General features: G+C 38.8%; 1 protein-coding gene across 2 annotated transcripts; it reads left to right on the top strand.

The window, feature by feature from the left end:
- Window positions 1-5,694: 5,694 nt before the first annotated feature.
- LOC139847476 (uncharacterized) lies at window positions 5,695-24,213 on the top strand. Of its 2 annotated transcripts, none has more exons than XM_071837154.1 (9): window positions 5,695-5,835; window positions 6,455-6,589; window positions 7,018-7,102; window positions 7,260-7,367; window positions 7,482-7,547; window positions 22,499-22,551; window positions 22,656-22,739; window positions 22,860-23,039; window positions 23,130-24,213. In XM_071837154.1, the coding sequence occupies exons 2-9, from the start codon at window positions 6,467-6,469 to the stop codon at window positions 24,153-24,155; spliced, it is 1,725 nt and encodes a 574-aa protein (XP_071693255.1). In that variant the 5' UTR covers window positions 5,695-5,835; window positions 6,455-6,466; the 3' UTR covers window positions 24,156-24,213. The 2 variants fall into 2 exon arrangements, with proteins under 2 accessions (XP_071693255.1, XP_071693254.1); XM_071837153.1 differs by having other exon boundaries at window positions 7,018-7,141.
- The last annotated feature ends 1,000 nt before the right edge of the window (window positions 24,214-25,213 follow it).

The following is a 25,213-nucleotide window of genomic DNA, read 5'->3' as shown; positions in this document are numbered from 1 at the left end:
TTCTTGGTTTATCATGGTTCAACTGAAATAGCGAATTAATTGGTGTTCCCAATGGTTTCGAAGCTACAAGATAGTAATTGTTGGATTTATGGTTCGTGTCTTACAACAGAAGGAGAAAGAAAGAAAATGGAGAGAGAGAAGAGAGAGAGGGAGCTAAGGTGGGTTGTGGGTGATGATCAAAGTGGGTTTGTGATGTTGTTTTGGTGATGGCTGGAACATGTTAACAACTCTGAGTATTCCCTTGTTTTATAGCTAATTTAATCGACCCTTTTTTTATTAGAATCATAAATAAATGAAAAATAAAATAAAAAGAAGATAAGAGTAGGTAACTGAGTTTTGGATGGTTCCTATAATAGAGATTCTAATTGGTACGATCGAATTTATGGTTAATAAATTCTAATTCAAGACAAAAAAATCATATCCAGGTAAATCTCAATTTGTAACAGTCATAAGGAAGAAAACAAAAAAATAAAACAATTTCGATAAGTATCATTTACAGATTCGTAGAATTTAGAATTTATATAATTTATATAATTAATTATTAATAATTATATTAATAATATTAATAATTATATTACTAGTAAACATAAATGAACAAATAATAATGACATAAAAATGATAATACTTATATTAAATATTTACTGTTCACAATTTATAAAATTTACTCATGTTTAGAATTCATATGTATGCAATTTATATATTTATATATTTATTTACATTCAATTGTTCGTGAATCGGCAGGCTTGGTCAATGGGTAACTGATTATCCGAATATAGATTTTAAACTTTCTAGACTCAGCATTACAGATTTTGCTTATCGTGTCGGAAATATATAGAGATTAAGGTTTAAATTTGGTCGGAAATTTCCGGGTCGTTACACGTTGGTATTATCCATGAGACCACAGCTCCTTATACTCCACAACAAAATGGTATATCTGAAAGGAAGAATAGGGTCCTTAAGGAAATGGTTAATTCCATGTTATCCTATTCGGGTTTAAGTGAAGGATTTTGGGGGGAAGCTATGTTAACAGCTTGTTATTTGCTTAATAGAGTTCCTAGCAAAAGAAACAAGATTACACCTTATGAACTTTGGAATAAAAGGAAACCTAACTTGAATTATCTTCGGGTATGGGGCTGTAGGGCGGTTGTAAGACTACCTGATCCCAAGAAGAAAAGTTTAGGTGAAAGAGGTATAGATTGCATATTTGTTGGATATGTTGAACATTCCAAGGCATATAGGTTCTATGTAATAGAGCCTAATGAGTTTGTCTCAATCAATTCTGTGATTGATTCAAGGGATGCAATCTTTGATGAAAATCGATTTTCATCTATACCTAGACCAAAGGATATGATTCCAAGTAACAATGGAATCAATAAGGATTGTAATGATGAAGTCTCTGAAAAGGCTGTTGATCAGTCACTTGAGCTTCGAAAAAGCAAAAGAAAAAGGAAACCTAAATCATTTGGACCAGATTTTCAACTATACTTAGTTGAAGGTTCTAGGGATGATGTTTCTACCCAATATTCGTATTGTTTCAATGTTGATGATGATCCTAAAACATATGATGAAGCAATGAGGTCTCAGGATGTTGCATTCTGGAAAGAGGCAATTAATGATGAGATAGATTCTATCATGGGCAATAACACTTGGGTGTTAGCTGATCTACCTTCTGGTTGCAAACCTTTGGGTTGCAAATGGATTTTCAAAAAGAAGATGAAGGTAGATGGAACTATTGAAAAGTTCAAGGCAAGGTTAGTCATTCAAGGCTTTAGACAAAAGTCTGGAATTGACTATTTTGATACTTATGCTCCCGTGGCACGTATCACTACCATTAGACTGCTGATTGCTTTGGCTACGATTCACAATCTAGTTATTCACCAGATGGATGTGAAGACAGCATTCTTGAATGGTGAATTGGATGAGGAGGTTTATATGAACCAACCTCAGGGCTTTGTCATGCCAGGAAATGAAGGCAAGGTGTGCAAACTTGTGAAATCCTTATATGGTTTGAAACAAGCACCTAAGCAATGGCATCAAAAGTTTGATGAAGTGATTTTATCTAGTGGTTTTAAATTAAACCAAGCAGATAAATGTGTATATAGTAAATTTGATGATTCTGGTAAAGGAGTTATAATTTGTCTATATGTTGATGACATGTTAATCTTTGGGACTGACCAAAGTCAGGTTGATTTAACAAAAGAATTTTTGTCATCAAAATTCTCCATGAAAGATATGGGGGAGGCTGACGTTATCCTTGGCATTAGGATCAAACGCGAAAGCAAAGGAATTTCGATTTGTCAATCTCATTATATTGAGAAGGTGTTGAAAAAGTTCAATTGCTTTGAATGTAATCCTGTGAGTACCTCTGTTGATCCAAGTGAGAAGCTTATGCCTAATCAAGGTGAAGCTGTATCACAACTTGAGTATTCTCAGGTGATTGGCTGTTTGATGTACGCCATGACTTGTACAAGGCCGGATATTGCTTTTGCTGTGGGAAAACTGAGTAGATATACTAGTAATCCTAGTACTCATCACTGGCAAGCAATTAGGCGGGTACTGAAGTACTTGAAGAAAACTATGGACTATAGTTTATCTTATAATGGGTTTCCTTTTGTAATAGAAGGATATTCTGATGCGAGTTGGATAACCAATATTGAAGATCATTCTTCAACGAGTGGTTGGGTGTTCTTGCTTGGGGGAGGTGCTATTTCATGGGCTTCTAAGAAGCAGACATGTATTACCAACTCAACGATGGAATCTGAGTTTGTTGCTTTAGCTGCTGCTGGTAAAGAAGCAGAATGGCTTAGAAACTTGATCCATGAGATACCATTATGGCCTAAACCTATAGCACCCATGTCTATCCATTGTGATAGTGCTGCGACATTGGCAAAGGCTTATAGCCAGATGTACAATGGAAAGTCTAGACACTTAGGTGTCAGACATAGCATGATTCGTGAACTCATCATGAATGGGGTGATTTCTATAGTGTTCGTGAGGTCACAACAGAATTTAGCTGATCACTTGACGAAGGGATTGGCAAGAGACTTGGTGAACAAGTCTGCTGTGGGGATGGGTTTAAAGTCCACATAAATTTCTAATTATAAGATACCCAATTCCCTTCTGATGAAAATTAGAAGTTGAATTCAATGTGGAAGGCTTATACTTAGAAATTTGGAGTACAAAAATTTTGTATCATCCCAAGGTAAGGTATGTACTCGGACCTGTTGAAGGTGAGGATGAAGTTTAGCTTCTTAATGGTTTATTTGAAAAAGTGCAATAGCAGGTGCATGACTGAAATGAACTACCTATGTGAATGTGAAGTTTTGCCGCTTCAACAAAGCTTGGACTTTTGCTTTAGATACATTCATGAATGGATATGGACACATGGCTTGTAAAGTGTCAGGATAGCTTTAGAGTATTTGAAAACTTATGTGTATGTTATTTTCAGTTATTCAAATGGGTTGAAGGGTTCAATTCTTAGAACACCCCGATTCTCGAATATTTGGAATGTGTAATGTACTAAGGTGAAAATTCAATCTTCAAGATATTTTCATTTATGCATGAGTTTTGTTTTAATTTGTTTAATTCTCATGAAACGAATTGCACTAAATTGGGGAGGATTGTTGTAAATTTAGTGTAATTTTGGGTTTTAATCTACACTTGTAAATGGGTTTGGAGGTACGGAGTGTACACCCATTAAGTGATAGATTACCCGAACCCAAAAGTGGTTTTCCATTATTTACTATCATGACTTGGTCTACCTAAAATTTGACTAAGTGTTTTCAGTACTAAGTTTTCTTAGTAAGCTGAAATTTGGCTAAGTGTTTTGTGCTGGTTGTTCTGCATTGCTGGTCCCTCTGCTGGTTGTTCTGCGCAGCTGGTCCCTGTGCTGGTTGTTCTGCATTGCTGGTCCCTGTGCTGGTTGTTCTGCGCAGCTGGTCCCTGTGCTGGTTGTTCTGCGCAGCTGGTCCCTGTGCTGGTTGTTCTGCGCAGCTGGTCCCTGTGCTGGTTGTTCTGCACAGCTGGTCCTGTTTGCTGGTTCCTCTGCGCTGCTGGTCCTGTATGCTGACTTTTGCGCTGCTGGTCCTGTTTGCTGATTTTTGAGCCGCTGGTCCTTTTGCAGTGCTGGTTCTTAAGAGACAGCAGTAAGAAAACACTTAACACAATTTTGAGTGATTACGGAAGAATTATTCTTGCACCCACTTTTGCTTTAGTGGTTGAAGGAATAATACTTGTTTATTATAAAGTGATCACTCATGCTTTGATAGTTGTAAAATATAATATTTGTTTATTGTAAAAGTAACAACTTTTACTTTAATGATGGAAGTGATAATATTTGTTTATAGAAATATTCTTCCTGTAACCACTTTTGAATATTATAGAAGATACTTTTATTAATCAATCGGCCAATTGATTTTAATAAAAGACTCTTTCATGATTAAGGGTGTATATAAATATATTAACCAATATGCATGAGAAAAATACACAAGTTACGAACACCAAAATATTCTTCTGCAAAAGGAATTCTTGTTTCTGCCAAAACAAGAATTTAATCTCTGTCTTATCCCAAAGTGATATTCGTGTAACCCAGGCTATAAGGGTCGAATAATTACTTTCGGAAAGTGATACCACGATTCAGTGATTTATCCGGCTATCGATTATTTTACCCTACACGAAAGAATTTTAGTAAAACCTCCAACAATAATAATAATAATAATAATAATAATAATAATAATAATAATAATAAAGAATATAAAGAAAAAAACAACTAATAATACACTTAAGGCACAGTTTGTAATGTATTTCGTTCAACAAAAATAGCATAACAGATTCATACCTTCAGCTTGCGTGAGTTATTAAGATCGCGAATATCTTCAAACATGTTGTAGTCATCTCTGAATACCTATGTATAAATCAACAACTTAAAATTGCACATATCAATTAAAAATCAATTAGTATATTACTATTGATTACGGGGCAAAGCAATTTTTGAACCGTAATGAAACTATAAACAAGACTATTACTTTGTAATTATGATAATGGATGAATTATTTAATGATGGATTTAATTAATTAGGGAGTGGATACGCGGTTTTTTTTCTTTTTTCAAAAACTGTAAGTAAATACGTAAATGGCTGGTAATACTTGGATGAACTTTTATTCATAAACTTACATTGTATTTAGGGTGCTCCCAATGGTTATGCCTTCGAAGCCGTCCTCCTCTTAGTCCTCGAGGACACCATTGACAACAAATAGTCCAGCCTCTAGTCCAGCATTTAGTTCAAACTTTAGTCCTTATCTATGTCTATTTCAATCATATTCGTGAACGGAGGATTATGTTATATTGTGTGGTACATTTTGCTTCTTTAGTTGTACATTTAATTAATTAATTAATATAGTGAGTCTCAATTTATTTGAGAAATTATGTTATTGGTGATAGTGTTTAATCCTGAGTTAGTTCTGAGAATGAAGTACTGATGTGGCGGCTAGTCCTGGGAGGAACTTCACCACCCTAATCATTATGACATTTTTATTTAAACAAATAATATCATAATTATTCATCAACCATACTTGAAAAATGACATGGATTCCTAGTATCTTATTTTAGAAAACTTGTTAACGATTTCATGTCTATTTTTCTTTATAAGAATAAATATAGAAATTTAAGATAGATTTTGATTGATGATAGATATTTTAAGCGCCTGTCGGATCAATTTCTAGTTTTGGATGACAAACAGTGGATGAAACTGTAGTCAAAACAGGACTATGCCGTCTCTCTTCTAAGTTCTAAGATCGTTCCTCCCCAAATCTTACGCCAATAATCCTTCCTATCTCTGTAAGTTTTTTACTTTTTTGCTCGCATTTCAATCGATATATACGTATATATATTCATAGAGTTCGCAAAGATTCGTATGTATTTTCAACACCCAGTTGTTTACTTTCAGATTATAAATCTACTTGCAACGTTTAATCAATTACGTTTCACCTCAATGCCCTAATTAACTTGATTTATGAAAACCCCCAAACCCCGATTTTACTTTTCTTTGCAAAAGCCCTAATTAAAATACTACACTAGTATTACTTAAAATAAATTATTTATTTATTTATTTATTACTGTATGTATGTTTCTATACTGAAAAACCTAAACTCAAAATGTTACAAAAATTATTTGATTTATTTTTAATTTTTGGGGGTTAGTGTGTTACAGTCAGTTATCGTTAACTATAGCTTTCTATTTGCGAACTTATAGGATACGTGTTAATGTGGTTGATATCTTGATGGAGTTTTTATAGTGAAATGTATGTATATATATATTCAAAGCCAACAATAGTGATCAGATGTTATGTTGAAACTCGAAGCTTTTGTTCAACAGGGTTGAAGATATTAAAGATGTAACCACATAATGCACTATGAAAAGATGTAATGCAGCTATCATAACATCTTTTTTGTTTCAGGTTCACTATTCAATGGCTGATGATGAACGTGTGAGCACAATCAATGTGGTTGCTGAAAATGACTCCGAGTCAATATTGGATATTTATATCAAGACACTTGATTCACAGTTGTACGACTTTCATGTTGACAAAAATGTAATCATCTTCTCCTTCTCCTTTTTTGACTTTTCAAGGACTTATGGCTCTGAGTAAAGATGATTGACATTTTGTATAACTAAGAAAATCATGTGTACTCTTGAAATTATTAATTAGTTTAAAAGAATTACTACTCCATATACTACTGTATTGGTTTATTTTCTTATACATGATATATTTATATTAAAAGATATATTTTGTAAGAAATATATAAGGATAATATATGCTTATTGGATTTACTATCATTTACACCATATCTCTAAATTATGCTATTTAATTGCTAATATTAACAGAAACCTTCAAATTCAGCTACTGTTTAATATATCCATCCATATGTTACTTAAAACTCAGCTTCTTATGCCCGTTTTTGCTAGTCATATTACTTGTTTGACCTTTTTTTTTTACTATCATTGTTGAAATATATTCAGATGCTAGTTTCTGCATTTAAGGAGAAAATAGCCGCCAGTGGTGTTGGCCTTCCAGTTGTACAGCAGCAACAACTGATCTTTAAGGGTAAGGTATTGAAGGATGAACACCATCTTTCTGAGTATCGTATCCTCAATAATTCATTATTATTACCCTTACAACACATTTGTTTCACAGTTTGCACATATAAGTTTGTGGATATCACATGTTTTCATTTGAAAAAGGCCTTAATAACAATTTGTAGACGTTGAAAACGGAGACACATTGCAGCTTGTGGCTAGACATCCTTCTGAATCACAATCTTCATCTGGCTCTTCAAGTGGGTTAACAACCACAAATGGTAGTAAGACAGGTGTGATTATCTCTTTATCCTTGCACTGTAACATTATTAATGTCATATAGACTCTGTTCATGTAGTAACTTTTATTTATCAGCTTATAATTACAAGTCTGCTTTTCTTTTACAGGACACGATGCTAATGTTGTGGGTGCAGGTCCACTTGTCACCCATGTTTCAAATAGCATAGTACTTGTGTTGGTCCCTTAATAACAACAGGAGTATTGTAGAGGGGGGGTGAATACAATTCTTTTCTTAATTAACTAGTCAGTTAATCACGTTTAGTATTCTGTAGTAAATAAGATAGAGTCACAGGTAATTTTCAACTGTTATTCTTTATTGATTAAATCAGAAAGAATCACAACTATCCTTGGCGGAAATGATAGTTGGTTGATACAGATTACCTAGATTATAGCTAAGAGATAAACTAAAGCTATTACACGGTTTTGACTCTAACAGATAAACCCACACCACTACTTTTTACAATAGTGGATACTACAATATATATAGTAGTTCTATTAACTGTGTAATTAGTCTATTGTCCACTAGTACATTGGATGCTTTGTACTTGTGGGGACAATTGTGTCAGAAGGCGTGCTTTCCTTCTTTCCTCTTAGGTAGCTATTTGCTGGAACACACCCATTCGGTTTGGCACTACCATTTGATTTAAACAAATGGAATGTTGTGTTCCCTAGGTATGATTAAAGTATAACACATGTCTGCACATGCGTTCCACTTCTGCATTCCCACGTGGTCTTGTAAGGTCACTTGTCAGCCGCCGACTCCTGTCCTTTTCTGTTCAACTTTGTCTTCGACTTCTGTTGAATAGTGCGTTGATGTAGACCACTCTGGGAAACTACCATGCTTGTAATGGAGCATGGCTGTCTTGTGTTGTATGCTAATATCCAGACTTACTGGTCCTTCATATGCTGAGTCACTTGATATTCTTGATTTGCTGGGTGCACATCCTGTGCTGATTTGAAGAATACATATCTACCTTGTGCTGATAGACTAGGCAGCATACTAAACACTCGACACAGCTATATTAGCTGACTATACATAAACAAACGTGTGCTGGCTGCACATAACACTTTAGTGCAAATAAATATTGTTTTGTCATAATTAAATCCTTAATTATTTTGGGGACTCAACAATCTCCCCCTATTTGATGATGACAAAACCTATGACTTGAAGAGAAAAACACTAAAGCCAGCACTTAGGGACCTAGAGAGAGTAGACAGTAAATTCGTCCCTTTAAGTTTGTTTTGGGATCTTTTGATGAGTTATCTATATCTTATAAATTGATATGATTTTGAAGAATAACTCACTTTACTTACATTACAACAGATATATACAATAATTACAAGATAATTCAAAAATAAAAGGTAAATTACAAAGATACAAGTTGAGCACATAGGAGACTATCTATCTTTATCCCTTTCTCTTTCTCTTTCTTCATCAGATAGCTCCTCTTGTTTAATCTTCCAGGCTTCAGGGAACAGGAGAGGTAATTCAGCAGGGTCAAAAACAGGGATGGAAGGAGGTAGAACAATTCGGCTACTCCCAGTTGGTCCTTCACCAGTAGGTTGCTTCCTTTTAGGCTTTTGAGCAAGAAATTCATCAACATCAACTACTGGTGCATTCCCAAACTTAGTTGCCTTCTTGAACAGCTGTTGGAGTTCAGTCTTAAGAGCACTCTTGATAGCACTCTCACCTTTACCAATGAAATACTCCAAGATTTCTATCCATTCACTGAATCCAAGAGTTCTCAAGTCATCAAAACTAATCCTTTCTTGAACATTGTTCTCCCTGACAACATTAAAAGCCCTTTTTGTCCCCCTGTTTACCTTGATAATTCTGCAGGGATTAGATCTTCTATTCATCACATTACCATACCTGCTCTTATAGTAAGTATCAGGAAACTCAATATTGTGATCAGGTACTACAGGAGCAGTGGTAGGTACTTCCTTAGCAGTTTCTATCTTATCAAAAACCTTATCCTGTTCTTTGACAATGGCTCTGGCTAGTTTGAGGGACTCAGCCTGTTGCTTTCTGTCAGCAGCCAATCTGTCTTCAATATCCTGAAGCCTTGAACGTTCAGCAAGTTCAGCATCAGCAGCTTCTCTGGCTTCCCTTTCAGCAGCTAAACCCATCAGATAATCATCATATGAAATGTTCAGGGATCTTACTGCTTCAACCATCTTTCTACCCTCTTCAGTACTAAGGGCAGCACAATACTCCCTTATGTCCATACCCATCTGGAGAGCATCTTCAAAATGAATTCTTTCATCAGTAGTGGAGAGCCTGAGACCACTGTTATTCAAGTACACCCTAATGTCAACGCCAAAGTTTAGTGCAGCAATATAGTGTGGCTGATCAAGAGGGTGATGCAGCAGCCTGACTTGACGAATTCTTTCATTAAGTTCAATTTGTCTTTGTTCAAGCAACTCTGGAACAGTGATCTGAAGTCTGTAGGCATCTCTTTCATCTGGATTCATTTTTCTGATGTTTGGCTCACCATGGGTTACTGAGTCATCTTCCCAAGTGATATGTTTGTCATGAACCCTTGGGGAAGATGGAGGATACATAGATGATTCATAGCTGCCAGATGAACTAACTGGATGCTGATTGACCCGGTTATCCTGTGTTCTGTCAAAGTAAACTTGAATCTGGGGAGGAAGAGGAGATAGAACAAATGTTTGGCCGTCTCTTCCCCAGACTGTGAAGTGAGCAGGATCAACCGTTTCATCACCTACTTGTTTAGCACCCAGCTCAACCGACTTTGCTGGGTCTTCAACACTTGTACTACCCAGCAGCACACTTCTGGCTGGGTCTTCTATCACAGCACTCCTTGCTGTGTCTTCAATGCCAGCTGACTGATTAGTATCAGCTGGCTCAACCACATCAGTACCTTCATCAGCTGCCTCGAATAGGGGTCCTTTCCTCAGGGGCTGATTGTCCCTAGGAGCAGATTTCACCCTGTATTTGTCAATAGGCATGGGTTCAGCTGATGGTTCTTGTGTTGGTACTGGTTGAATAGGAGGCAGGTAAGGAACAATAGCAAGATGCTCCCCCTGTCTAATAGCATCATCATCATTAAGGATGATTGTTTCTGCTGGCTGTGTTTGATGTGTAGCTGGCTGAGCAGCAGATGCTGGTTGAGGAGTAGAGCTGGGTTCTAACATAGCATCAACCCATTTCATGAAAATATCAGCTCTAACTCCACCAGTTGACGCAGTAGAATCAAGGTAATCCTTCATCTCAGCAGGAGTCATGTTCCTGATTCTTTCTGCTCTCTGTGCATACAGCTTTGCCTTCTGTTTGTCGAATTTGACCATGAACTTGGCATTTCTTTTTCTTGCCTCTTTTCTGTGTTTATCAAAGGCAGTCAGGTCATCATCGACTTCCAATGCTTTTGGACTCAGCCATCTTCTGTGCATAATCTTACGACGTTTAAGATCAGCAAAGGCCTCAAACTTGGCATTGAAGGCATCATCTAGTTCCTGCTGTCGCTTTTGATGTCTCTCTAACTTCCTCTTCATTTTACGTTCAATAGATTGAGACATCACAAAAGCTTCAGCTACAGCCATATCAGAAACATCACTGGGCTTACTGCCAGAACCAATATCATCCACTGGTGTGGCAGACACACTGGGTTGAGTACGACCAGTTGCCTGTGCACCACCAGCTTCAGTATGAGCGTTGCTGGGCTTAGGGCCAGTGTCTTGACCATCACCATCACCATCTCCATCTCTCCTGGGTTGTTTAGGAGCCTTTTCATGTTCATGCTCCCCCTCAGACTGTTTTCTCTTTTTAGATTTCTTTTGAGACTTTTTCTCCCCCTTTTTGTCATCAGCGCGGGCAGTAAGGTGAATAGAAGGGGAGACAGTAGCATCAAGATCACTGTCTGACTGAGGAGCAGAGAAGGCAAAATTGTTCCACTCAGCAACCTCTGGAGTAAGATGGGCACCAGGATCCACACCAAATTGTCGTAGCAGAAGATTGGAGGATCTAACTTCATTCCTTGCTACACCCATAGCCATTTGTTCAACGATGGCCCGAACATCACCTTGCAAAGCAGCCATTCGTTGCATGTTTTCAACCATCTGAACATAGGCAGCAGCAGGAATCATGTTAGCCATTTGAGCTTCCTGCGATTCCAATCTCTCGTGTAACACCCTGTTCTCCTCATTTAAGAAAGTATTTCTGCGGTTAGCAGCATCCAAATCAGCTTGGAGTCGGGTGATATTTTCACAGTATTCATTGTGAGAGATGATTCGCCTTTGAAGCTCCTCTTCATCTTCATGGTGCTTTGTGATAGCTTCGACTGCCACATCAGCAAAAGCACACAGCTGCTGGAGTTTAAGATCAATAGGAGTTGTAACAGCCTCTCCAGCAGATCTGACAGCAGCAGAAACACTATCAACAATAGCTCTGCGGATAGTTTCCTCCAGATTTGGTGTGATCCCTTGCAGTGTCTTATAGACAGCAAAGGTGGAAATATCAGCAACCTCATCTGCATTGAACTTTAAGTATGCAGAGGTTGAAGGTTGGTCAGCACAAGCTAACAGAGGAGTATCACCGTGGGGTGGTGGAGATGGAAGGTCAGGAGCTGACTCATCATCATGATCACCATCGTTTTTACCTTCGCCCGAAGGCTTAGAACCACTGATATCCTTGTCAGCATTACTATCAGCATTGTCATCAGTAAGATCCACTGGTTTGTCTTTGGAACCAGTCACGTTATCATGAGTGACTGGTTCGCCCTTACCAGTACCTTCATCAGCATCCTCATCAGAAGAAGATGAGGAGGAAGAAGCTGAGGAAGAAGAAGGTACTGGCGAATCAGGGACATTTTGCATAACACACTTACCAGTAGCAGGATCGATGACAAACTTGAGAGGCCTCCATGTACCAGGAAATGGCGAAGCAGCTGGAGCCATACCAAAAACATGATAGTAAGGCTGTTCATTGATTTGCTCCAGCAGGGCTATCCTCTCATAAATTTCTTCTCTAGCTGGTCGATCAAGCTGAGATAATAGCTCAACCATCTCTTCACGAGGTAATCTGCTGGCTGAGACTATCGCAGATTCGGGATCAAGGGTCAGCTGATCGACCAGCATAGCAATCTTGGGAGAAATCGAAGCTCCCTTGAAAATGAAGTTAGGAACAACTTCATCTGGATCTGGTACCTGCACAACATATGGCTTTGTTTCCTCAGTAACAGAAGCCTTAGTCGAATCAATCGTTGTGTCAGCAGAGGTACCAGCATCCTTAACATCAGCAACCTCAGCGGTTGGCTCAGTAGCAACCAAAATCGGACCAGTAGGATGACGAACTGCCGATTCTGTAAGAACTTGACGTTCCATAGAAGAAGAATCAGAAGAATCAGCAGGCTCATCAGGCATTAATGCAGGGTCCATTCTTGGCTGGGTGACAGGTTCATCAAGAAGAACATCCTTGACAATATTGTCAATAACCTTCTCAAGAACAGGAGGTTCTTCCATGATAACATCTTCCACACCAGCAGCAGCAGAATCAACAGTACTAGCATCAGCACCACCAGTAACAGAATCAGTGGCACCAACACCAGTAGCAGAGGCAGCAATATCACCAGTAGGAATAACAACATCTTTATTTTGCTCCCCCTCTGCCTGTTCATCTACCCTGCTAAGAACTGAAACAATAGAACAAGTTATGTTAGCAACTGTAGAACCAAATAAATTTGACTCAACAATTGCATCTGTTTTTGGTCTCTGGGGACAGACTTTTGATTTGGTCAGCCCTTCGAATGAGACAGAAGAAGGTGTCTGTAAGTACAGCGGTGACTCTGCTGACTCATTGGCAACACATGTTGACCCAGATAGTGTAAGAGATCTGGCTGGTAATGATGTAGGAGTGCGACTCTTAACAGTATCCGAGTAACATACTGGCTGTGCAGTCACCTGAGCTGGTTCAACACGATGAAGACCCAGCTTAAGCCTGCTTTGGGGGTCAGTTATGTTCTCTGCTGGTTGTACTGTCAGCAGAGAGTATTGCAATAAGTTCATTTCAGAAAAATGTGGAAGTGCCTGGTTAGACGAGTATGGGTTGCTACTCTTCTTGACACAAGTTTTAAAACCAGTCAGCTTGGGAGCCAGGGTTATACCGTTAACTCCCTCAACATTTTTCAAGTCAGCAGTTAAAAATATTTCAATTAAGTTAGATTGTTCTGCTGTTTGGTCTAGAAACGCACCAGGTTCCATAGCTACATCCTTTGCAGGAGCAGCAGCTGAGACTGGTGCAATCTCCCCTGTGGTTCGCTTGGAGCCAGCTTTAGCACGCTTAGGTTTGCCTGTTACCAAGAAATAGATGAGCAACGGATTCCAACACTAGAAATGGGTAGTCAGTATATAAGACTAGGGCTGTTCTTTATGATAAGAGAGCACTAGATTCTAATACAACTACTGCTTTACCAGTATATGAGACGGTGGCTGTACTAGTTGAGGTAGCTGGCTGCTTCCTTCGCGTTGCTGGCTTTCGCTGAGGACCCTCCCCCTCAGCTGGTGCAGAACCAGAGGCAGTCGATTGGGTGGCTCCACGACGAGCAGCAAGATACTCGTTCATTGCTGGTGTCAACTCAGCATATGGAGCAGCAGGTACATCCTTTGGCATACCCCCTTGTTTTACTGGGACCTCAAATGATTGATCAGCAATTTGCTGATAAGCTTCACCCAGTTCACTTTCAAAAACCAGGCTTAAGAATCGTGGAAATGGAATCAAGTTGGTTCTTACTCTAGCAGTCACCATTTCCCTTAGCCTCAAATAAATTTCAAGGGCGTAATCGATGTTCCTGTTGAACAACAACCCATGACCAAGCTTGAGCTCAAAATCTGAGCATTGGTCAAAGCTTCCTGACTTTTGACTCATGCACTGAGTCATCAACCCAAAGAAGTAGTACCACAGAGGTGGCATATGCTTTCTCAACGGTGTATGTGCCACTGGTCCAGCAAACCCAATGGTCTCCAACACCTCCCTTCTTAATTCGTCACTAGTAGGTGAAGCAACAAATGGTCCACCGGGCAATTGAAGAGCACGTCTAATAGCTTCGACGGTGACAGAGCAATTTAGGGTTTCAGTCACCATGCCACGAATACATGGAACGTTGCCGGGAGTGGTGGCAACAGTGGCAGTATACCAAAATCGTGCCAAACAGGAAGCATAGAATCGGGAAGGTACACCGGTGATGGCTCTTGCCAGAGGTGATTGACGGATGTATTCGATGAGGGCCTCATACCCTTTGTTAACCTTCGATTTGGGAATAGAGAGGGCATGTGCAGCATTGCCTCTAGATAGGCGAATCAGGGAGTGATCAGGTGCATTGGGAGCCCTAATCAGGTTGGGGTGGAGATTGAACAGTGGTCCTTGAACGACGTGTTCTTGAACCACCGGTTCTTCCGGTGCCGGTGCCGGTTGTGGGGCAGGTTGTGGTTGCTGTTGTGGTTCGATTGATTGAGGTTGTTGTTGCTGTTGTTCCTCTTGCTGGCTTGCAGCACGTGGTGATTGCTGTTGTTGTTCTGCCATTGATGAGTGTAGGATGAAGATTTGAAGATTGAAAAGATTTTGAGAGTAAAAGTGTGTGTATTTTGAAAAATGAATAACCGAAGGTTATTTTGTAAGATGAAACACACTTTTATCCGTTGTGAGTGGGTGAAAAAGTGAAGGAGAGAGAAGATTACTGTCATCTGCAGGCGCGTGGGCAGATGTGACAGACTGGCACGTTTTCAAAGGGAGACAGACGGTTGACATGACATTTACACGGCTTAAACACTCATTACTCCCATACAGCATTAAATGCATCAGATTTTATTTCAAACAAATTGATTTAAAACCTCAAAAATAATTTTTTGTATTAAATACAAAATACTTTTGTTACATTTAATATGTCATGAATTTAATTTAAATCATTGGAAGTAAATGAGTTTCCAGTTTTAAGGAATCGTTAAATTTGGAGAGCTATTTATTATTTCATTTAAAACATTTAAGTAACCAAAATATAAAAGACCTTGCTGCGCTGGTTGTTTGACATGTAGGCAGTAAGTAAATAAATGTGACTTACTGGTTTGCCCTACACGTTGTAGAGCCAGCACACCAACAAAAGTTGTCTTTTATTTAAAGCTCAAGCATACCCAGCTCAGAGATGAGATAGTTAAAACGTTTCTCATCTAATGGCTTTGTAAATAGGTCTGCTAATTGCTGGTCTGTAGAAATAAAATGTAACTCAACATCCCCCTTTTGAACATGATCCCTTATGAAATGATACCGAACATCGATGTGCTTAGTCCTTGAGTGCATCACAGGATTGTTGGTGATAGCAATTGCACTGGTGTTGTCACAGTAGATTGGAGTTTTTGTAACATGAACACCATAGTCCTTTAGCTGGCTTTGCATCCACAGTACTTGAGCAGTACAACTACCAGCAGAGACATATTCTGCTTCAGCAGTGGATGTGGACACAGTATTTTGCTTTTTGCTTGTCCAGCTGACTAGCCTACTACCCAGTAACTGGCACCCACCAGTAGTACTTTTCCTGTCTATTTTACACCCTGCAAAGTCAGCATCTGAATACCCAATTAGTTCAAAATCCTGGTCTTTGGGATACCAAAGACCACGTTTAGCAGTACCTTTTAGGTATCTGAATATTCTTTTTACTGCCAGCAAGTGTGACTCTTTAGGATCAGCTTGATATCTGGCACAGAGACATGTGGCGAACATAATATCTGGTCTGCTGGCTGTGAGATAAAGTAGGGATCCAATCATACCTCTATATTCAGTGATATTGACTGGTTCACCATTTGGATCAGCATCTATTTTAATGGATGCTGCCATTGGAGTCCCTATGTCTTTTAAACAGGTCAGACCAAATTTCTTTAACATATCTTTGATATATTTATCTTGACTTATGAATATTCCATCATCAAGTTGTTTGATCTGCAATCCTAAAAAGTATTGCAGATCTCTTTGTAAACTCATTTCATATGCCTTTGACATACGTTTTGAAAAATCTTGACAATGTTTTTCATTTTTAGAACCATAAATAATATCATCCACATATATCTGTACCAACAAGAGATCACCATCTATCTCTTTTGAGAATAGAGTGGTATCAATTGTTCCAACTTTAAAACCTATACCAGTGAGATACACATGAAGTGTCTCATACCATGCTCTTGGAGCCTGTTTAAGGCCATAAAGAGCTTTGTCTAGCTTGTAGACATGGTCTGGATATTTACTGCTTACAAAACCAGGAGGCTGTTTGACATAAACTTCTTCTTGCAGCTTCCCATTCAGAAATGCAGATTTAACATCCATCTGAAATACTCTAAAGTTCATCCTAGCAGCATATGCTAAGAACAATCTGATAGCTTCCATCCTAGCCACTGGTGCATAAGTTTCCCCATAATCCAATCCTTCTTCCTGTCTAAACCCTTGAGCAACCAATCTTGCTTTGTTTCTGATAACGACACCATCTTCATCCATCTTGTTTTTAAATACCCACTTAGTACCAATGATCTTCTTTGTCTTATCCTCAGGTTCAGGTACCAAGGTCCACACTTTGTTCCTATCAAACTGAGTAATTTCTTCTTGCATTGAACCAACCCAGCTAGGATCTTGAAGTGCTTCCTCAGGACACGTGGGCTCAATGGTAGACACAAAATTAACATGCATACAAAAGTTACTGGTAGCATGCCTCCGTGTTTTAACACCACTCGCAAGATTACCAATAATCTGCTCAATCGGATGCTCCCTTGTCCATTTGGTGTTATGAACAGGTGAGCTGGTTGTAGAACACACAGCATCTTGATCATCAGCTGGTTCAGATGAGTGAGCAGCAACAGAAGATTGCTGATCAATATCAGTAGAAACAGTACCAGCTTGTGATCTCTCAGAACCAGCAGACCTAGGCTCAAGTTGCAGCACTTCAGTAGAGCCAGTAGGTCCAATTGGTTTAGACACAGATGGAACAGAATGTTCCATTTCATCATCAGAGAACCCAGCAGCATGGATTGGTGAGGGTTGTGCTGCTGGCTCTTCATCATCAAGAGCTTGCTGAGTAGGCTCTTCAAACAGTAACACTTCATCTTCACGATCAGTAGATGAAGCAGAGGCAGTTTCATCGAATGTAACATTGATGGATTCTTCAAAACAACCTCTTCTTTTGTTGTAGACCCTATATGCCTTTGACATGTTGGAATATCCAAGGAATATACCTTCATCAGCTTTAGCATCGAATTTGCCCAGCTGATCCCTATTATTTAGAATGTAACAGGGAGTGCCAAATACATGAAGAAATGAAATTGAGGGTCTTCTTCCTTTGAGAACTTCATAAGCAGTTTTCTGATGTCTTTTCACAATAAGAGATCTATTCTGGGTAAAACAGGCAGTATTCACAGCTTCTGCCCAGTAGGAATTCTTCAACCCAGACTCAGCCAACATAGACCTTGCTGCTTCAATGAGAGTTCTGTTTCTTCTTTCTGCAACACCATTTTGCTGAGGTGTTCTCACAGCAGAGAAATTTTGGGAAAGACCTTTGTCAGCACAAAATTCTTCTAATGTAGCATTTCTGAATTCTGTACCATGATCACTTCTTAGTTGCTTCACCAGTTGCCCATTCAAAAGCTCCATTCTTTTGATAAAATTGATGATTTCATCAGCAGCTTCACTCTTTTGCCTTAGAAAGAACACCCAAGTGTATCTCGAGTATTCATCAACAATAACCAGTGTATACTTCTTCCCACTACAGCTGGCCACATTCACTGGACCAAATAGATCCATATGAAGTAAGTGAAATGGTTTCTCAACAGATGAGATTTGCTTTGATTTGAACGAGGCATGGTGATGTTTTCCCTTTTCACAACCAGGACACAATCTGTCCTTCACATAAGACATTGTGGGTAGCCCAGACACCAAACTTCTACTGGATAATTTGTGAATATCTTTGAAGTTGAGATGTGAGAGTCTCTTGTGCCATAACCACTTCAGGTTGTCTGCTGCCTTTGAATAGAAACAAGTATCAGTTGTTGTGACTGCTGTGTTCATATCAATTTGATACATGTTTTCATGACGTTTTGCAGTCAGCAGTGGCTTCCCTGTCTTATCAAAAATAGTACCAATTTTCTTTCTGAATTGGACTATCTTATTCTTGCTTGTCAGTTGGCTTATGCTGAGTAAGTTATGTTTAAGCCCAACTACATATGCAACATTTGAGAACGTGACATTCCCATTTGTCAAAGTACCAAAACCCTTTGTGTAACCCAACGAATTATCTCCATACGAAACAACTGGACCATCCTTTTCCTGATAGTCCATCAGCAGGGACTTACTTCCGGTCATGTGTCTCGAACAACCACTGTCGAGATACCAGATTTGCTTGTTTTGAATGCCCTGCACAATAACTTAGAGATTAGTTCTTTTTGGGAACCCATCCAAGGATGGGTTCTGAAGGAGTCACCTTTGATGACTTCTTCTTTTCTACTGGCTTGCTAGAAGAAGCAGCAGATGGGGTTTGGGTTTGAGTACACTGGTTAGCCAGGTGAGCTTTGCTGCCACATTTGTAGCATTTTCTCACTTTTGGCTTTTGTGGCTGGTCATTCACAGATCTAATAAGGGCAGTAGGATCGGGTCGACTTTTAATTACTGCCTCAATTAGCTGGTCAAGCTTGGCTGTCATTATCTCAGTGATAGACAGCTCATCAGTCGAGTCAATTTTTGCTTTTCCCTTATGGGCAGCTTTCCTTTTGGAACCAGTACTATGACCATGGCGAACTGTCTTTTCTTTATCATTTGACAAGTTAGCGTGGGAAGTTGCTGGCTTGTCTTCTGATGCTGATGAACCAGTAGGTATCTTAACTGCTGCCTTAGATTTGCCAGTATTTCGTTTCACTGGCTTGTCTGCAGCTACTGGGTGACCAGTAGATTGGTCATCAGCTGGCTTAGCACTGGTAGAACTCGAACACGAAGGGGAATCAGTTGGTTTAACTTTTCTCAAATTGTTTTCAGTGATTTCCCTTTTAATACGTCTTTCTTTCGGAGTCATGTAGTGGATGCTTGAGGGGTCAGTAGTCTCATCAATTGAGTTACTGGCTTCTCTTGCTCTAACTTCATCCTCCAAAATTTCTTTCATGGCAGGTGGTGGGGACACAGTAGGTCTAACAAATTTGTTTGTCACAACCTTTTTACCTTCAACTATCTTGGCAAAAGTATTTGGCAAGACAGCTTCAGGATCAGTTTCAAGAGTCGGGTCCATGAAAGTAACTTCTGCAATAGCAGCAGCAGCAGCATAGTCACCAGCAAAGAAGGCTTGAACTTGGGCAGGCACCTGCTCATTAACACATTTAGCTGTGCGTTGAGCAGATGTGCACCATGAAGCAACAACTCTTTTGAGATTGTCCAGCTGGGTCTTGACTTCTGCTGCCTCAACGTGAAGAGTTTCTAAAGCAAAGTTTTGTTTTTCAAGTTTGGAAATTGTATCTTTTAAGATCTTAATTTCATCATTTTTGCCTTTGAGTTTTTCATTTAAAGATTTGTTATTAGATTTCAAACTCTCTTCACGTTTGCAGCTTCTGCATAAATCAATTCTTAGGTAGTCAAACATTTCAGCTTTTTCATCATCAGTATAAGTTCGAAAATTATCAACCTTATACATCATTTCAGTTTTCCATTGAGGAGAGTCTCTGTTTTGATCAGCTTCCCTCATATCAGCCAAAAACGTACTACTACCATCATCCTCATCAGACTCCTCGACCTCTTTGGCCATCAAACACAGCTTTTTACCAGTAGCATAACCAGCACCATCATCATCAGTATCACTATCAGAAGATGAGGACGTGCTGGCTTCATCCCAGTCATGATGTTCAGCAACTAGAACCTTTTCTGGCTGTTTACCCTTCTTGTCAGTCTTTGCACTTTCCTTCATCTGAGCTTTCATAGCTTTGTACTTGTTTTTGTACTTATCAGCTTTTGAGAAAGTGTTAGCATGTGACGTGGAAGGTTTCTTGGACATGCATTCAGCAGCAAAATGTCCAACCTTCCCACAATTAAAGCACTCAGATTTAGGACCCTTGACTGACTTGCTGTTGTACCTGGCATTTGGCTTTTTGCTCCATTTGTATGACTTGCTGGTTCTACTACGATTGAACCTTTTGAACTGCCTAGCCAGCAGAGCCATACCTTCAGCAAACCCTTCTACATCACTTTCATCTGTACTGCTTTCTTCAGACCCAGTACCACTTTCCTCAACACTATCAGCTGACTCTTGTTCTGCCAGTAACTTTTGAACCAGTAAAGCTTTTTGAGCTTTCTTCCATTTAGCAGCAGCAATAAGAGCAGCATCATCATTTTTAGATGATTTTGAAGTGGTGGGGGCAGACCTAAAGTTTTCCTTCATGTTAAGTTCAAACTTGGCTTCTGCCTTCTCATGATTCCAAAGGGAACTGTAGAGAGAAGACAGGTTAAAGTTCTTTAGGGTCTGTGTGGTTCTTAATGGGTCAGTAACAGGTTTCCATTTAGATGGCAGTGCATCAATGAATTTGTTCACTTGTTCAAATTCAGTGTAGGTTACATTTAAAGTGGTCAGGTCTGCTATCAAAGAGTTAAACCTAATGAAGGTTTGCTTAAGGGTTTCATTCTTATAGGCAAAGAACATTTCATATTCTCTTTTAAGAGCAATCATCCTGTTCTGCCTAACTTCTCCCATACCCTCATAGGTGACATCTAGGTAGTCAAGCATAAGCTTAGCATTTTCTTTTCCCTTGATCAGTTTGAACAGTGGGTTAGGCAAAGTTATGGCTAACAAGGTTCTGATTTTAGGGTCAAGACCAACTCGACGTTTATCCTCATCATCCCATCTAGAGGGAGTGAGAATAACCTCTCTGCCAGGGATGGCAGGAGTGTCAGCTGTTGCTGGTGCACTACCAACTGTCTCAGTGGGAACAAAAGGGCCATTTTTGGCAATTCCAGGCATGAGTGAATCCACAGACTCAAGATGGAGCATGAACCTTGCCTTCCAGGTTTCATACTCATCTTCATCAAACTTAGGTGGTCTGTTAGACGAGCCATTCTCAAGGTAAGCTGAGTTTGAATACGAAGCCATAAGAGAATTCAGATCCAAGATATTAATTATCAAGACTGAAGCTCTGATACCAGTTGTTGGTCCCTTAATAACAACAGGAGTATTGTAGAGGGGGGGTGAATACAATTCTTTTCTTAATTAACTAGTCAGTTAATCACGTTTAGTATTCTGTAGTAAATAAGATAGAGTCACAGGTAATTTTCAACTGTTATTCTTTATTGATTAAATCAGAAAGAATCACAACTATCCTTGGCGGAAATGATAGTTGGTTGATACAGATTACCTAGATTATAGCTAAGAGATAAACTAAAGCTATTACACGGTTTTGACTCTAACAGATAAACCCACACCACTACTTTTTACAATAGTGGATACTACAATATATATAGTAGTTCTATTAACTGTGTAATTAGTCTATTGTCCACTAGTACATTGGATGCTTTGTACTTGTGGGGACAATTGTGTCAGAAGGCGTGCTTTCCTTCTTTCCTCTTAGGTAGCTATTTGCTGGAACACACCCATTCGGTTTGGCACTACCATTTGATTTAAACAAATGGAATGTTGTGTTCCCTAGGTATGATTAAAGTATAACACATGTCTGCACATGCGTTCCACTTCTGCATTCCCACGTGGTCTTGTAAGGTCACTTGTCAGCCGCCGACTCCTGTCCTTTTCTGTTCAACTTTGTCTTCGACTTCTGTTGAATAGTGCGTTGATGTAGACCACTCTGGGAAACTACCATGCTTGTAATGGAGCATGGCTGTCTTGTGTTGTATGCTAATATCCAGACTTACTGGTCCTTCATATGCTGAGTCACTTGATATTCTTGATTTGCTGGGTGCACATCCTGTGCTGATTTGAAGAATACATATCTACCTTGTGCTGATAGACTAGGCAGCATACTAAACACTCGACACAGCTATATTAGCTGACTATACATAAACAAACGTGTGCTGGCTGCACATAACACTTTAGTGCAAATAAATATTGTTTTGTCATAATTAAATCCTTAATTATTTTGGGGACTCAACAACTTGGGTCTTTCCATAATGGGGACCATAATGACGATGGCACTCTTGATATAAGTCGGGTGTGTAAATATTTCTTTCATAATTAATTAATTAATTAATTATTTGGTGTTATTTGTGCTCTTTAATGGCTTTGTAGCTGATTTTTTTCCCCCTCCTTCTCTAGGCTATTAAGGCCGTACCGATTTCTTTCGGGATCGAGGGCCACCACACTGTGGGAGCCAACGGTCGACCAATGCCATACGTGCAGGTGATTTTTTTATTCTACATCCGTTTGTTACTCTCTGATTTTTGATTATGTATAGCTCTGTTTTTTATGTTTTAACAACTTAAATCATAGATATACTTACAATTGTGTATGTGTTTGTAGTTCAATATTCCCATGCAATCTGGGCAAGAGAATGATACCGAAGATAATGTCAACACTCAAGGTCAAGGTCAAGGTCACAGTCAAGGTCAAGGTCACAGTCAAGGTCAAGGTCACAGTCACGGTCAAGGTCAACATAGCCAGTCTGCGTCTCAAGGGAAAGATACACCAACACGTGCTACGGTAGTATTATATTAAAAGATCCACTTTTGAAGTTCACTCTTTTTTGATTTATTTGCTAGTTGCTACATTGTCTATTTCATGTATTTTCAGCCAATTCCCGAATCTTTAAACGTGCTTTCTGAGCCCGAACCAAAAAAGAAAAAGAAAATGAAAGGTGGTAAAAAGGTTTCGTGGACCGAGAACGAAACCCGTATCTTGACGGAACAATGGGTTGATGCTTCCCAAAATGCGAAAGGGAACTCACGCTCTTTATGGAACACTGTAATGAAAAACTACAATGCAATATTGCCAACGAAACGGGGCATGGATCAACTCACCGGAAAATGGAATAAGATTCAAAACGATGTCAAATTTTTTATTGACATTTACAATCAAGTTGAAAAAGTTTGTCAAAGTGGGACAAGAGACTTGGACATTATGTTAAATGCGCGTAAATTGTTCAAACAACAACAAAAAAGAAACTTTAATTATGAGGAGTCATGGCGTATTTTAAAGGATTGTCCAAAGTTTAATTTTCCCGACGGTGTTACGAGCAACAAACGGTCAAACCCGATTTCGATTGATCTTTTATTCCAAGAACAACTTAACAACCTTAACGAACACGATGACAACTCGAGACGTAATTCAAAGGATTGTCCAAAGTTTGACTTTCTTGATGGTGTTAAGAGTAGCAAACGGTCAAACCCGATCAACCACAAAGAAGACAATGAAAACTTAATAGACCCGACTCCGTTTGAACATCTATTTCGAGACGAACCCATTCGCCTTCCACAAGGTCAAACTAAGAGTCGAAAAAGTCAACGAAGTTCTGGTTCGTCAAATGCTCCTTCGTTAGGTGTAACGAGTGAGGATGCCCGACGAGAACTTATTGATATTACAAGAATTCAACAAGATATGATGAAAACAATAGCGGAGGAGGCGAAGAAAAGGACTGCCCTCGCGAATAAACGAACAATGTTTGAAGCGTTTAAGTTTCTTGCAACACCAATATCAGAAAACTTGCCAGCTGGCGATCGAGAAATGCTCTTGAACGCTAAAGAGAGAATTAAACTTGAGTACGCTTCACAGTTACAAAGACTACCACCATCACCGGAAAATGTCGATGATTCTGTATAGTTATTTACTTTGTATTCTTTTAATCTGATGTTGTTTTAATTGTAGCGATTTTTTTTAATTATTAGTATTAGTAATTAGTATAATGTTTATCTTAATCTTAATTAATTAATGTAATGTTTTCAAATTATAATTATAATTGTATAGCTACTCCTGAAAGTTCAGTTCTTAAAGTAGTTAAGAAGATGTTAGTGTATGTGCACCGTCTTATGAGTAGACAGCCTTCTGAATCAGAGTCTTCATCTGGTGCTTCATCTGGGACAACAACCGAAAATGGTAGTAACACAGGTGTGATTTTCCCTTTATCCGTACAAGATAACAATAATGTCACATTAAGTTCTAAAGTATCTTTTTAACACGATTGCCCTTTAATACACAAATAAAGTTATCTATGCATTTTCATGCTTCACATACGCTTCACAACCCCATACTTTCAAATAAGACAACTTGGGACTCCTCCCATGTCATAGCTCATATGGCGTCTATTCTACCTTCTTGGTTAGAACTATATTGAGTATGCTTGCAACAGACTCTTGTGTATATCCCCAAAAGACGGTGGTAAAGTATTCAGACTCATCATAGATCGAACCATATCAAGTAAAGTTCGATACATCCCCTAAGACACATCATTGAGTTGTGGTGTGTAAGGTGGAGTGAAGTGTGAGACAATCCCACGATTCGTTAATGATTCAAAAACTCTTGACTCATATACTCACATCCTCCATCAGAGTGAAGTGCTTTAATGGTCTTTCCAAGCTGATTCTTCACTTTATTTTGAAAGACTTTGAACCTTTCAAATACTTCATGTTTATATTTTAGTAAGTAAACATAATCATATCTATTATAACCATCAGTTAATGTAATAAAGTAAGACTTATAATTTCTATACATTGTTCTAAAAGGGCCACACACATCACCATGTATTAGTCTTAAAAGATCTTTAGCTCTTTCACCTAAATTGGAGAAAGAAGAATTTGTCATCTTTTCCCATAAACACGACTCACATACATCAAATGACTCAGTCAGTTGATTCCAAAAATCCTTTAGAATGAAATTTTGAA

The sequence above is a fragment of the Rutidosis leptorrhynchoides genome, chromosome 5 (genome assembly GCF_046630445.1).
Source record: "Rutidosis leptorrhynchoides isolate AG116_Rl617_1_P2 chromosome 5, CSIRO_AGI_Rlap_v1, whole genome shotgun sequence".
Taxonomy (NCBI): domain Eukaryota; kingdom Viridiplantae; phylum Streptophyta; class Magnoliopsida; order Asterales; family Asteraceae; genus Rutidosis; species Rutidosis leptorrhynchoides.
The sequence above is the reverse complement of the archived record's forward strand: the minus strand, read 5'-3'. Positions and strand labels throughout refer to the sequence as shown.